The sequence below is a fragment of the Eubalaena glacialis genome, chromosome 7, assembly GCF_028564815.1.
Source record: "Eubalaena glacialis isolate mEubGla1 chromosome 7, mEubGla1.1.hap2.+ XY, whole genome shotgun sequence".
Taxonomy (NCBI): domain Eukaryota; kingdom Metazoa; phylum Chordata; class Mammalia; order Artiodactyla; family Balaenidae; genus Eubalaena; species Eubalaena glacialis.
Window position 1 is genome coordinate 37812096 of NC_083722.1, and position 15962 is coordinate 37828057.

Here is a 15962-nt window from a genome sequence, read left to right on the forward strand (position 1 = left end):
TGTTAATTGTAACTCCTGTCCCTGAGATTTCCAAGCCTGAGAACAGAACTCAAAGCCATAAGTCAAGGGAATTCCCTGGTGGTCCAGTGGTTAGGACTCCGCGCTTTCACTGCCGAGGGCCTGTGTGGCACAGCCAAAAAAAAAAAGGATAAATCTGTAAATTGGAAAACCCTGCACTCAAGTTATTATTTTAATGTTTTCACAATTTTTGTACAAGCATGTACTCATGTAATGTGAAAAAAATACAAAAATGGGGAAAATCATATAGATTTATGCTTTCTGACATTATAGAACACCCACTATATTTTGTACAGTGATAAAAAGAGGTTACAAAAACAACGTATACAAAATGTTTCCATTAACAGTTACGTACATACAATATGTTTTTATTCATATGGATTTGCATGGCAAAATGTCTGGAAGGAGATATATCACCTTTGTGTGGTAAGATTTCAGGTAACTTTTTTTTTTTCTTTTTGCTTATTGGTATTTCTAATTTTTCTATAATGGTTACACACACTTGCATAATTGACAAGCAAAAATAACCAACAAAGGGGTGACCTCTCTAGAAGAGAATATTCTTTGATAGGAGAAGCTCTACCTGTAATTTCCAATTCTTCTAGTCTTGCTAGAAACCTCCCAGAAGCCTTGAAATATTTCTTCCCCTGACCAAGTCAACCTCCCACCTCTCCCAAGGGCAGGGAGGCTTAGATGGAGGAACCATTCTGCCACCTGGTGGCCATGCCTGGGAACTGCACCGCCCACACAATGCTGTAACAATGGGAACCCTGCCCATGCATTGATAAATTAGGGATAAAGAAGTAGAAACCAAATTATCATGTGTGCGGAAAGAAGGTGTTAATCACAAATCAGGTGCTTTAATCAAGGGGTAGAGAAGAGACACTGCTAGGGTGGGGAACAACTGAACATTTGTTACAAAGCCAGCTCATGGGAGCACTAAGCATAACATGCAGTCAGGTGAAACACTACAGCTGTGAGAAGACAGCTTGTGGGGCAAACAGCAGAGCGTGTTTCCACGTTAACAGAAGGGGGCAATGGCTTTCAGAAAAGAAAAGCTCGAAATGGCTGAAAAAGGTACCTTCTGAGAATCCACAGATTCCAAAGGAAACGGAATATTGCAGAGGAAGAATCTGAGCCATGTGTGAGGGGGTGGGGGGAAGACAACAATTAGACAAGGGGGCCAAAGGAGAAGGGGTAGTAGGTAACAAGCAAAGAGGCCTTGGTAAGAAAAAAATGCAGGGGAAAGTCATTAGAGAATGTCCAACAGATGGAAGAATTGATGGGGAAGAGGGGGACCATGAAAGATAATAGTTTTCATAATGGTAATTATCATTTACTGAGCACTTACTACTCACCAGATGGGGTTCTTCACACGTACTCTACTACCACATTTAATCCTCACATCAACTCTATGAGGCACATATTATTACCTCCATCTTACAGATGAGGAAACTGAGGCACAGAAGTTAAGGAAGTTGCCTGGGGTCAGAGCGTAGTGCTAGGCTGGGATTGGAACCCAGGCAATCTGGTTCTAGAGCTTGTGCTCATAACCACTATACTATATGCTGCATGCCTGGAGTAAGAAAAGTGGGGCATGATGGAGAAGGAATGAAAAGAAAAGAAGTCATAGAAGAGGCTGTTTGAAGGAAATCCGGAAGAGTTGATTAATTTTACTCGGTAATAAGGGCCAAGGACAACCAAAGAGGATGAGTAATAATTAACAGCAAAGAACTTACAGGTCACATTAAATATAATACTACTAAATATGACACTGTATACAGAATCACCTAGCAATACTGGAACATTCTTTGCAAACATTAAGTGTATTCAGGCATGTAAAAATACTTTCCTAGTCAAATAAGTATTTTGAAACAAATCCCTCTTGTTTTGATAATCAGTGAGGTAGCAAAACAATTCCCTTGGTCTCAATAAAAACTTTCAAAAACAAGTCCTTGTATGCAAACTTTTTCAGTCAAACGTATTTATAGGCTTCCCTGTTGTCAAAGCACCTAGTACTTTTAGCAAGTTCCCCCACCAGAGAAAGCCAAGTCCCCCTCCAATGTTTGTTTTGTTTACATGTTGAGGAATCGTGCCCTTTCTCACACCAGCTTGTTCTTGGTGGAAGATCTTTAGGTCCCAGCGCTGTCTCTGAACCCTTCTTCTGGGCAGGATTCAAACTGGCAATTTACTGGATATCTGTGAAGATGGGGCCTGCATTTGGGAAATGTTTCACAATCCTACCCTTGAGTTCCTGCAGAAGTGGTGGGTGCACGCCATCTGGTTCAAGGGATTTATTTACATTTAGTTTGTTATTTAGGCCTGGAACATCCCACGGGCTTAGCACTATTTCATTTAATAACTCTGACCTATCTCCTACAAAAGTCACTTTCAGAGTGGGAATCTCTCCAAGGTTTTCTTCCATAAGATGAAAGCAAAGGATTCTGAGACGAGCTGCTACTCTGGTTTAGAGTCATCAGCTGGTCCCACAACTCCTCTGCCAGTTCCCTTTTTATGTATTTAAAGGAACTGTGGTTATTAGTCTTAGAGTTCCCTGCGCGGGGCTTCTCAACATCACTTCTGAGCCATCTGTGGGGTCCCATGCTCTCCTAGACTCTCAAAGATGCTGCTTTTCCCGAGGCGACGTTTTAGGCTGCAGGTGACCAGGCATTTGCTCAAGTGCCTGTTCCCTCTGACTTACATAAAATAATGTATCTAGGAAATTATTACCTCCATAATAATGGAGGAGGGGGAGGGGGAGGAAGAACCTTGCCTGTGAGCAGGTACCACGTAAACCGAGCTCACGTGCCCCAGGAAGTACCTGGCCAGGCCCTGAGGGAGAGGCATCAGAGCATAATCCATGCCCAGAGCACAGATTCCAGGTCTCTACACTTACTCCCTGGGTGATCTTGGCCTAGTCAATCTCCCCGTGACTCAGTTTCCCCATTTGTGAAATGGGGGTAGTAATTACAACTTATCTTGTGGGACTGTTGCAATGAATTAACACAGAGAGACATTTAGAATAGTGCCTGGTACATTAAAAGTACTAAGAATTAGTTATTATTAGATTGAACCTTATTAAATTGCCAATACTTGATTGTTTTGACCTATAAAAATAATTTCATAAGATGCAACCTAACATTATCACCATTATTCTATTACGCCAGCCCAGGCTGAGGGCCAGAATCGCCGAGGCCCCCTCTACCATGAAAGAGCCTTGGTGCAGATCTGCTGGAAGCTCTCATTTGAAGCAGCGTATGGCCCAGAGGACGGGGCCATTCTGCCCCTACAGCACCTGTGCACGGACACGCCTGAGGTTCCCTTGTTCAGAGGTCTCAGGAAGGAAACTTCTGTTTTTTGTTGTTGTTGGCCACGCTGCGATGTGGGATCCTAGTTCCCTTAGCAGGGATCAAACCCGTGCTCCCTGCAGTGGGAGTGCAGAGTCCCAACCGCTGGACCACCAGGGAAGTCCCAGAAACCTCTTAAAGTGAGCCTCCTGTGTCAGTTTTTGGTCCCCTCTCCCAGGCAGACCCCAGACAATCGCCCAGCTAGGGAGAGGCAGGTGCCTTTCTTCTGGGCACTCTCACCACAGCTGGGGCACTGCCCTTTGCCCCTGCACCCTCTGAACACCTCCTCTCAAGCCCCATTTGGTCATCCAGCTTGGTTTCACCCAGGATTAGCCCAGCACGGTTTACTCAGGTAAGTTTAAAACCACTTAGAGACTTGGGTTTCTAAAGCTGTCTTCACTTCACTGCTCCCCGGACTCAGAGTACATTGCAGGAAGTAATATTACTGATAATAAGCTCACTGTTTTGAGGGCCACATGCAAAGTATACCATTCTAACAGCTTCATATGTAGTGATTTGTATAATCCTCATAATAGTCCTAGGAGGTAAGTACTCTCATCCCCATTTTACAGGTAAGAAAACTGAGGCATAGAGGGCCAATTTACTTGCTTAAGGTTGCACACCTAGAAAAATGGCAGAGCTAGGATTTGACCCCAGGCAGACTGGCCCCAGAGACCATGGCTTAACCACTGTACTATTCTGCACAGTCCCCAACTTTAGAAGGAGGGTTGCTGCTTCACCCTATACCCTCAGCTGGCTCCCCTTCTCTGCTCTTTAAGGGTGATACATGGCCAGTCTGCTGAAACTGCCACAACTCTAACTTTTATATCTGCAGCTACTTCACCTGGTTTTTCTTCGAGTCACTCAGCTTTTAGCCCTAAAAACTTCTCTCCCCCAGGCTAGGCCTGTTTGGCTCTCTGGGATACCTGTATTCACTGACAGAGCTTCCTCTGCAGTGATTTAATTGCAGGCAGCCCTTTAGCAGTTAGGATGTATGGGCCTTCTTTCTCTACAGAGGTCACAGAACAGCATCTCACAACCCCACACAATGCTCTTCTGCCCTTGTTCCTCACACCCGTGCCATGCTTCTGTCTCCTAAGGGACACCGCTCGTCTATCCTAACACAGCCAGGTGCAGTTTTTCTTTTATTATTCATAGAATTATAGAACTATGGAGTTGGAAGGAACTTTAATCACCCATTCTGTTTTGTCTAAAAGAAAGAGGGAAGACTCCTCTATGAGTAGGACTAGCTGAGGTGCTAATAAGCTGACAAAAAGTCCACTGTCATTCTGTGGGTTAGTGCAGAAAGACCTCAGATCCATCAGATAATCGAATATGCTACCCAGCATAGAATACCTCCATGTCTACCAGAGTTTTAAAGTCACAGACTATTGTCCTATACTCTATCGATATTGTGAATGGCTAAAAGCCATTCCAGGAATCACGTCCACCTCCCTGAGCTAATCTCAGAAGCACTTTTATCACACATGACAAGGCCCTCTGAGCCTGGCTCATGATAACCAAATTAGACGTTGTGCTCTCGATATCCTGCTCCACCTCAACCACATTATCAAAACTGACAGCTCGCCCAGCACGTGGCCAGTCCAGCCCCTTGTCCTCATTTATCCCAGGGCGTCACACATGCTGCTGGTTGGCAGAAGCTGTGGCTCTTTATCCGCTGCCTGTAGCCTCGGCCCCACAGCTACCACCTACTCACAGAAGCCCACTCTTTCCTTTTTTCTTCCAAAGCCCTTCCTTGGGCAAATTGGGTCCTGTCCTTCCATTTATCTGCTGAACAGGCTTCTGTGCTCTAACCACCTAACACCAGTTACAGAGTGGGACTTCCCCGGGGGTCACTTGGAGATGCTGCCGTTCTTGAGAACACCTATGGTATCGGTTAGAACTTAGAAAAACATTCAACCTCCTCTGGCTTTTTCCCCTCCCATTTTTAAAAGGAATATATACCCATTAAAACAAAAACAAAAACAACCCCCAAACCCCTCAGTTCAGCAATGTACAAAGCAGGAAAACAAAAGCCCACTGCCACCCCCAGAGATTACGACCATGAACTGCCTTCAGGCCTCTCTCTCTGCAGATGGCAGAGCCTGGCAACCTGTCTCCTCTATCCCCACTCCCCGTCCCCCTGTCCTGGGCCCCCTGCAGCAGCTGCCTGGCTTCCGCCACCTCTTCAGTCTTCTTCACATCCCCCCTTCGGGTTCCAGGACGCTGGGCTCCCACTGGTCACCCCCCTGCCTCCTTGCCTGTCTGCCTCGCCTCCCTGACCTCTTGCGTAGGAGGGCGCAGGGCTCAGGCCTGGCCCTCTTCTCTCCTCTGTCCACTCCCACCTCCTTCGGATCTCATGCAAGGCACTGGCTTTAAAGACCATCTAGCCAAAGGCTCCTAAACATACATGTCCAGTCCAGACTGCTCTCTCTTTCGACTCCAGACCTCTAAGGTTTATCTCCCTACTCTACCTATCCATTCGGATGTCTAATAGCATTTAAAATTCGACATGCCCAAAACTGAACTCCTGATCTTCCTCCGTAAACATGCTCCTCCTACAGCTTCTCACAAACTGTAAAGCCACCCTGACTCATCCCTTTGTCACACTCGACACACAATTCCTCAGGAATTCCTGTTGGCTCTATATCCAAGCTCAGGCCGCTTGTCACACCTCCACTCCACCATCCAGGTCCAAGCCACTCTCGTGTGTTACCTGGGGGACTTACACTAGCCTCCTGGGTGGTCTCCCTGCTTCCAGTCTTGCCCACACCTGCAGTCCACACCAGAGTGAACCTCTGAAACCGTAAGTCAGATCATGTCCCTCCTCTGCTCAAGACCCTCTTATGGCTCCCCTTCCACTCAGAGTAAAAGCCAAAGTCCTTACTCTGGCTACGAAGTCCTCCATGATCTGGGTCCCTTGTGACTTCTCTGGCCTCACTTCTTCCTACTCTTCCCTTGGGCCACTCTGCTCCCGGCCACACTGGCCACCATCATGGTTCCACCAACAGCCCAGGCACATTGCGACCCCATGGCCTCTGCAAGCCTGTTCCTCCTGCCTGGACGCTCTCCCCGCAGATCCCCAGATGTCCACGTGGCTCGCTCCCTCACCTTCTCCCAGCGTTTGCTCAAATGTCACCTTCTCAGTGAGCCTATCCTGACTACTTTGAAATTGCAACCTGTCCCTTCCCTACCACCTAATAATCCCTTTATCCTGCTCTACCTTTAAAAAAATTATATTTCTTATCTCCTTCTAACATTCATTTTAATTTACTATTTACTAGGCTTTGGTTTACTTTAAGTCTCTCCCCAACTAGTATGTAAGCTCTACAAGAGCAGAGTTCTCTGTTCTACTTTCTGTATGTCCTACTCCCTCAGTGGTGCCTAGTATGTTGCAGGCATTCAACCAGTGCTGGTCAGTGAATGACTGAAAGGTCTCTTAGACCCGCCCAGCTGCTCTGCAGCCTTTCTGGCACTAAGACCCTTTCACACTGAAGAACTCTGGGCCCCAGTGCCTTCCTGCCAACTGGGAAGGGCACCCTCTTGTGAGCATCCTTTCTCCTTTGCTCTTTCCAGCCAGGTACCTGCTGTGGTAGCTTCTATGCACACAGCCCCACTAGCGGGATGACTCCCATTCTGACACTCATCCCCAGTGCGGGCTGAGCTCCAGGCCACTCACCTGAAAGTCCTCCTCATCCAAGATCTCTTTCCTCCACTTGATCAAGAAGGCTGCACACACGTAGAGATGAAAGTGGGAGAACCCTTCTGGTTCAGACTGGGAAGGGAAAAAACTGTTAGGTCTCCAAGCCCTGACAAGGAGCTGGCTCTAGCCCTCTCAGAGCCAATCCTTCTGCAAGGTGGGAAAGCAGAACAGCACCCCTTTAATGGCTGGGTGAGCAGAGGCCTGAAAAGATTTAGCAGAGGTCCTGCCCATGAGGCTAAGGCAGACACAGAGGTAGAAAGGAGGTGGCGGGAACTTCCGAGCAGCTATACTGCACACCCGGCAGGGAGCTGGGTGCCTCAGGGACAGCCTGGCATGGAGAGGGCAGGGGTCTCCTCATACCTGGTATGTGTCCCACAGGCGGATGGTGCAGCGAAGGGGAAGCTCCCGCATAAGCAGGTTGTTCATCCAACGAAAGGCAAACTGTAGGTATTCGACCTCGTACCTCCGGAAGTGATTATGTACCTGCTCTGAAACAGAAAGTGTCATTGGCCCCCTGAGAGTAACCTAGGGGACTGGACCCTGAAAGAGTCACATGAGCCAAAAAGGTGCTTTCCATTTCTTTTCAGCCACTCTCCCTGGAGAAGCCAGACACAGAGGGGCCAAACCGGCATCTGACCATCCTTTACGTTTGATTCCACCACCTAGCAGCAACAGTGCATGGTTACTACTCAGCCCTGCATGTAGTAGAACTATCTGAACACCCCATAGTGATATTCTAGGGACCTTTCTTCCTTCGCACGGCTGCTCGAGCCATAGAGCAGGAGACATAAGGCTCACTTGCCTGCTTGACCTTGTTACTCATCAGAGAAGAAACCAGAATGGAAAAGAACGGTGCGGGTCACCTTGGCCATCCTCCCACCAGTGAGGATTCCTCTTCAGCATCCCTGACAGGTGGCAGCCAGCAGGGACTTAAACCGCCAGTGAAGGAGGTTCACCGACTCCACTCAAGGGCAGCCTCACCCACTGATGTATTAAGTGATTCACCAGAAAGTGTCTCGTCGACACTAGCAGACACTAGCTCCCTCCCCACTCCCACTCCTTGGTATTGGTGTAGTATTCTGGAGCAACCCAAACAAACCTGACCCCTGTTCTACATGACAGCCCCTCAAATACTGCTTGACAGGATTAAAAAAAAAAATCACTATCCTCCTCAGTTTCCTAATCTATAAATGGAGATAATCATCCATACCTCAGAAAGTTTGGGGGAGAATAAAATGAGAAAATAAAAGTACTTACAATAGCACCTGCATGGGGCAAATACTTAATACAATTTTTGAAAGAGTAACTATCAACGATGGTTATTTCTGGGGAGTAGAATTTAAGGAAGGGGGAGGATTTTTACTTTTTATTCTATGTTTTCTTCAAGTGTCTAAATTTTTGTAATGAGTAAGTATTACTTCTATAATTCAAAGCATAAAGATATATACATTTAAAAATCCACCATCCTAAAGTACTGTGCCTGTATTTTTCAGGTATTTTTGAAGGCTGGAAAAAGGAAAAAAAAAAAAAAAAAAAAAAGGACAGGCCAGACAGTGGCAAAAACCACAGCTCAGACCCTCTGGAACCTGGCCCTTGTCAGACAGCTTAGCACAGGCCCTGTACCAGAAGGGATGCAAGAGAGCTGGATGTGGGCCCCATCATGGAGCTAACAGCTGGGCCAGGGCAATAAGGCAAAGAGGCTAAAAGTATCCCACATACGATGCACAGGATAAAAACAGTAAATAATCAAACATGCTGGGAAGACTGTAATCCTAAGTCATAAAAGGAAGCTGGAGTGAGTGGAACAAATCAGGGAAGGTTTTCATGGAAAGAGAACCTGGGAAAGGAGAAAGATACACAATCTCTCTACTGGGGAAGGGAATGCTTTGGTGAAGCAGAAAAATCCCTGATAGAAAACCAGACAATGGGACTTAACAGTTGTGTAGTAATTGGTGGAATTAATTGGTGCTAGAGATTCCTCTTAACAGAAGACCTCGCTGTCAGACCTCTACGTGACAGTAATTCCGACTTCTCTCCCTGGGCCTCAGTTTCCTCATCGGTCAACAGCAGGGCTTCCCGAGTTGCCTTCAGTTCTAACACTCCATGATTCCATGCCAGAGCCAAGGACTTACTGTAGGGCTCCTGTTCCTCAGAGACATTCTGCTTCAGGAAGCCACGACTCATATTGCCCACCCAGACAGGTCACAGGGAGCTATGGGACGTCCTGCTGGGGTATCAGCCAGACCTGGGGACCCGGCATGGAGCCCAGGAGTCCTGAGTCACATCACAGCATGAAGGACAAGGTCAGACTACAGACATGGTGCTAAAAGCAATGGAGAGCACAGGAGGTGTCAGAGCAAAAGAGGGACATGACCAGAACAGTGCTTTGGAAAGATGCAGGTGTGTGACAGATGGTGTGGAAGAGCAAAAAGTATGGAGGAGGCAAGTCCTTCTAGGAGGAAGTTGCAAAAACCCAAGCAAGGCTGGACCAGAGCTGTGGCTATGGAGAAGAAAGAGTGAATTTGAGGAGAGATGCTGAAGGAGGACTGATAGAACTCAGTGGTAGAAAACTAAGGAGAGAAAAGAACTTGACATAACAGCAGAGTTCTCACCTCACCTTCCGGTTGAGATGCGGAAGGATGCCAGTGCCGCCAACAGCACAGAGTGAATTGAAAAGGGTCGTAGCTAGGAAGGGGTCTGAGGAGGCGGCCCACAAGCATAACAGGCTTGTGTCAGAATCACACTGTGCTATTGCTAGAGAATTCTTCCTCTGAACCTACCATCAATCCGACTGACAAGCTCTTCTAGTGCCTTGACCTTCTTCTGGATCCCTGGTTGTGCAAAGGTGTAGTTATCCTGCAAACAACATAGGACTCAGGATGAACAGGGATACCAAACAGTCGTGCCACCATCCCTCATATTCACTGAAATACATTTATAAAACACAAGCTGTTTTTCCGAGGCTGGTGCCAGTGTTATGGGGAACAAAGGAATCTCACAGAACAGCAGAGTGTGAGGAAAGCCTAAAAGAGCCCTGTGCTGTGGAGGCAAACCGCATGGCCCGGGAGCACAGAAGAAAGGAGGGGCACAGTCTGATGACAAAGGCAGGGCAACATGGAGACTTCCTTAGGCTCCAGGGGACACTAGACCATTGCCTTTTGAAAGCTGTAAAGCTAATGAACGAGGTAAAGATGGACGGACCAAAAAGGAGAGGAGCCATGCTGGGTGGGGGGGCCCTGTCTGATGCAGAAGAGCAACAAGGAACCCAAAGGGCTGCAGGGAGCCCCAACCCAGGTGTCCCACAAGGGCAGAACCACTCACCTGTATCCCATCCAGCAGTTTGCTCATGCACCAAAAGCTGTCAGCTTCTATGCTTCGCAACATGTCCTGAGACAAATTGGTCACGTCAAAGTTCTCCACATCCTCTTCTGTAAAACAAAAGGTGAAGAAAGTCCAGAGGTCTTCTCCAAAAAATGGAGAGAGAAAGACAGAGTCTAGTATCTTCAACGGGGTCCTTAAGGCCAGGAGAGAGCCAGGCTAACGCGATGCCAAGGAACAGGGGCCTGCCCTCCCCGTCCCCTTGTCAGGTGGGCAAACGTGTCCCAGGAAGGCTCTTGAGGATCTCCTTACAACGCTGAACAGGCCATTTCTCACACCAGTTTTGCTGGGTCCAACACATCTTCCTCTTCCACTGCATTTGTTCATTTAGTTTGAGGAAAAAAATACTTCAGGCCTCCTGTTCAAAGAGCTATACCCAGGGGCTTCCTTGGTGGCGCAATGGTTAAGAGTTCACCTGCCAATGCAGGGGACACGGGTTCGAGCCCTGGTCCGGGAAGATCCCACATGCCGCGGAGCAACTAAGCCCGTGAGCCACAACTACTGAGCCTGTGCTCTAGAGCCCGCGAGCCACAACTACTGAGCCCGCGTGCCACAACTACTGAAGCCCGTGCACCTAGAGCCTGTGCTCCGCAACAAGAGAAGCCACCGCAATGAGAAGCCCGCGCACCACAACGAAGAGTAGCCCCCGCTCGCCGCAACCAGAGAAAAGGCCGTGCGCAGCAACAAAGACCCAACGCAGCCAAAAATAAAATAAAAATAAATAAATTTTTAAAAAGAGCTATATCCAGCCCCCTGGAGATGGTCTGGAAAAATTCCTTGATTTCAGAAATTCACTGAACTGTCTAGCACACTCACACTTACAGGTAGTGAGAAAAGGTGGGATCAGGTAGCCCCCAAAGTTCATTTTAAAGATGGAATCCTCCAGTTCTGACAAGGCAGACCCATGGCCTCACCACTCAGAAGTGAAGATGAGTGTGTGAAGGAAGATGGCCCAAACCCGTGAAAGCTCCCAGGATTTAATCTCACCAACCTGGTAGTTATCAAGATGGGTTCTGCAAAACGTCAATCCTATAGGATACTCAAGAAAAAAGGTTCCACAGACAAATATGGTTGAGAAATGCTGCATTATATATCCTCATCTTGGAGATTCACGAAGATCATAGCACACAAAAGGATTTGAGAAGTTATTAGACATTCTGCATTAAGTAAATCTCCTTAACCTTGCTTATCCAGCATTTCCCCAGCTTCTTTAGCCATGGGACCTCTTTTAAAGAGGATCGCCTATTAGCCTCTCATGGAAATCCCACACTAAGTGACAAGAGTGAGAGGTTGTCTATCTGGTCTGAGATACAAGCGGGGAGAACATAAGAGTCTTCTAGAAGAAGGAAGAGGCCATGTGATGTTTCCTTCCTGCCAGAGAGAGGTAGACAAGACAGGCCACCTCAACCTACAGGCCCCTGCATGCCTGTCAGAGGCCACACATGGAAATGTTCAGGCCCTTGAGTTCTGTGCCAAACGCAGCTTATCTCCTTGGAGCCCTGTTTTGAAAACAGGGTGTTCACTGCAGTCCCTGGTGCTGCAGAGAGACACGGGAATATGATGAAATGTATTCTCTTTCATTTATGAGAATTATTACTCTATTTAGACCTACATCTGGACCTTCTTGGGGAAATGTGTAACAACTCTCAGATTCTCATCCTGTATAAACAGCGTTTTTCTAATGGACATCAAGGGCTGTAAAAACCCTTTTGGGGAGGGCGGGGTGCTTTGTCAGAAAAGCTGTGACCCTGGGAACAGTGTAAAAGTCCATAGTTAATACAAGTAAAGTGTCAACAACAGTGCCTGGTACACAGTAGGCACAATATAGTTTATTTTAGATGAAGTTTACTAGGAATTTGTAATGACACGAGAAAGCATGTCACAGCATTGAGGGAAAGGAGTAACGTACAAAATTATTTATGGTTTACTCTCAACTACGGCACATACAATATTTATGTGTTTATATAATCACAGAGGAAAGACAAAATAGATCACAAAGGTTTACAGTGCTTATTCCCAAGGTGGTAGGGATAAAGAATTTTTATTTTCTTTAAGCCTTACTATTCAAAATTTCTACAATAAGCATAATTTTTATAGTCAGGAAAAAATGCACATGATTTTAGAAAAAAGGGGCTACCATTGACTACATCTGCCTTTTACCACCAAAAAAGAACAAACAAGATTTTGTAAAACACTGAGCCTGAAGAAATGAAGACTTCAGATAATATATAAAGGTCCGTTTGAGAAACCACGTAAAAAAAAAACCCTTCCAGAAAATACCATCTTTCTATTTTTCTAACTTAAACACTTACTATATAGTGGGGGCTTGTGTGTGTGTGTGGGGGGGGGATGGCCATATATATACTATTAATTTAATTAAGTGATACTGGGCTCTAAGACCCAGCTCAGAATCTTCCTTTTTCTTGTTGCTTCATCTTACGTTTCTAAGATCCTTCCGTGTTGCTGTACAGACCTCTAGTTCACTGCCCCACACAGAGCACCACCCCTTTACATATCCGTTCCCCCCATGGATGGATACCCAGGTGCCTCCAACTCCCACTACCGCGAACAATGGCCAGAGGAACCATATGAGAACCACTCTGGGCCACAGGTTCAAGTGACCTAACCTCAGGTACCACCAGACCACTCTCCAGGACCAGACCCCCAGCAGTGCACTAGGGAAGCGTGTGTTCTCCTTTTTAGTGAGCGAGACTGATCACACCAACCGTCCAAGGCAGTAGTTTCCCTCTTTATGAAAATAGGGTTGTGGAACTTCCCTGGTGGTGCAGTGGTTAAGAATCCGCCTGCCAATGCAGGGGTCAGGGTTCGATCCCTGGTCCGGGAAGATTCCACATGCTGTGGAGCAACTAAGCCCGTGCGCCACAACTACTGAGCCTGCGCTCTAGAGCCTGTGAGCCACAACTACTGAGCCCATGAGCCACAACTACAGAGCCCGCATGCCACAACTACTGAAGCCCACGCGCCTAGAGCCTGCGCTCCGCAACAAGAGAAGCCACTGCAATGAGAAGCTCGTGCACTGCAACGAAGAGTAGCCCCCACTCGCCGCAACTAGGGAAAGCCCACGTGAAGCAATGAAGACCCAACGCAGCCAAAAATAAAAAAATAATAAATTTATTAAAGAAAAAGAAAATAGGGTTGTAAGAAAAAAATGAAACTCACAAGGAAGGCTCAAGACAAAACCACTCCCACTATTCATACACGTTTCCCAAAAGAAAATCCAGAGTGCCACAATAATTTGAAGGGTCTTTTCCTACCTGGGCATTCTACCATTCCAGAACATTGCAGCGGGAATGTCACTGGGAATGGAAACCACACACAGCAGAGTAACAAGGGAGAAAGAGCCTGGGTCCCCAAGTTGACTGGGGAGCACAGCTGCCACATCAGCCCTGGTGACCTGTGGCTTTTCTGTCAGACAGACGAGCACGTGGCTAAGAGCACAGACTCTGGAGCCAGACTGTGTGGCTCAAATCCTGGCTCTGTCACTCACGAGCTATGTGGCTTTAGGCAAGTGACTTTACCTTCCGTGCCTCAACGCCTCATCTGTTAAGGTGGTAATATCCTACCAGTGTCAATGCACATTGTAAGTATTAAACAAATCAATACACGAAAAGTGCTAACAATGTCTGCCATAAAATAAGCATTATGCAAATGTTAGCTAGTATTATTGTTATTATATGAGGAACAAATAAACTTCTACCTTGTTTAAACCACTGTTATTTTAGATCTCTGTTATTCGCAGCCAAACCTAACCTAATTCCAAACGTACCTAAAAAATAAAAGTCAATTTTCAAAGCTTTCCATTTCCACCTTCTGGTCTCAAGGAAGAAAACTGAACATGAGGTTTAAGTTGGTAAGATACAGCTCTCAGTAACTGTGCCAGTTCCAAACCTTTAGCTGTCCAGGGGGAAAAGGGACCAGACAGGATGCTGAACCCTCTCTTGGGGCCTCGAATTGGGGGTTGTTGTTTCCCCATGTTCTGCCCTTATGCCTGGCCTGCCCATTAGCCCATGGCTTCCACAGTCAGTGGGAGAGCTCACCAGCATTTCAGAGAGTGGAAGGAGAGTTTAGTTTTAGTGTTCTGGCTGCTGGGAGGATAAAATTCACACATTCAGTCAAAAACTGTGAGCTGAGTGCACCATCAAAAAGCAGCAGAGAAAGGGAGGCCCAAATGCTCTCTGAAGGGCTTCATTCAGCATAAACAGTCTGTTCAGAAGGATCATTAAACGTCCCACTTGAGAAAATCCAACATATAATTGAAGCTGGAACGGGAAACCATGCCAGCAACACAGTCTCCAATGAGGGCAGTGTCTCTGGTTGTCATTATGCAGCATTCAGCAGCCAGGACTCAGATTGGAGGGAATGAGATTTTAAGGGATATTTTATGGCTGTTTTAAGAGGCAAAGCATCCAAAAAGAGGAAACCCAAAAGCTCTTTATAAAAATCAAATTGCCCATTCCAGGCTTGACAAGAACATGCTGTCAAGCCCGGCATTATTAGCTGAGAAAATGTACCACCTGAGTGGTAGCCCCAGTCAAGTATTTATTTTTCTGAGAACTCCAGATCTCGGGCCTAAAATCAGCCTCACCTATGCCTCAAACACTCCCCCTACAGCTTCGGGAAGAACCGCTTTCGCTTAAACTGACAAGAGTTAACTTGTCCATTAACTGCTTTAGGCATTTCCCAGGAACCATCTGTGATCGCAGGGCAATTTCTAGATTTTGTGATCTGTTGGGTCAGAATTAATCAGCCCGACTGGCAGGCATGAGAGGATTCAAGGCATCAGACTACAGACAGCCCTTCTATTTTCCAAAGCCTCTGGCTTACTTGATTCCTGTCTTTTTTTAAACTGGACTCATAAGAATACCTTACATAATATTTTCTGATCACAAAAGTAAACTGATTGAGAAAAGGAAAAAAAAAATCTTTTCAGATATACAACTAAAGAACTTCATAAATAAGAGTTAAATATTTCATCCAGAAAAACACAGTTTTGGGCTTCCCTGGTGGTGCAGTGGTTAAGATCTGCCTGCCAATGCAGGGTACACGGGTTTGAGCCCTGATCCTGGAAGATCCCACATGCCGCGGAGCAATTAAGCCCGTGCGCCAGAGCTACTGAGCCTGCGTTCTAGAGCCCGTGAGCCACAACTACTGAGCCTGCACACCACAACTACTGAAGCCCGTGCGCCTAGAGCCCGTGCTCTGCAACAGGAGAAGCCACTGCAATGAGAAGCCCGCGCACCGCCACGAAGAGTAGCCCCCACTCACCGCAACTAGAAGAAAGCCTGTGCAGCAGCGAAAACCCAACGCAGCCAAAAATAAAAAGTTAAAAAAATATATATATTAAAAAAAAAGAAAAACACAGTTTTAAGAAAAGTGTCAAGGAATTCATCTGATCACCTGTATGTAATAATTTTTAAGTGGTTCAAGTGCTATAGAAACTTATTGTTGGGTGTTATTCATCTGGTATTTTCAGGCAAGTATTTGATAGCATCAGC

General features: G+C 46.5%; 1 protein-coding gene across 1 annotated transcript in view; it reads right to left on the reverse strand.

Moving 5' to 3' along the window:
- Positions 1–15962, reverse strand: part of TBC1D22B (TBC1 domain family member 22B) — a 65075-nt gene that overhangs the window by 5919 nt on the left and 43194 nt on the right. The window contains exons 9-12 of the mRNA XM_061195102.1: positions 10390–10496; positions 9849–9924; positions 7429–7556; positions 7045–7140 (exon numbers count right to left, since the gene is read on the reverse strand). Coding sequence (XP_061051085.1) covers positions 7045–7140; positions 7429–7556; positions 9849–9924; positions 10390–10496 — 407 coding nt within the window. The remainder of the gene's footprint in view (positions 1–7044; positions 7141–7428; positions 7557–9848; positions 9925–10389; positions 10497–15962) is intronic.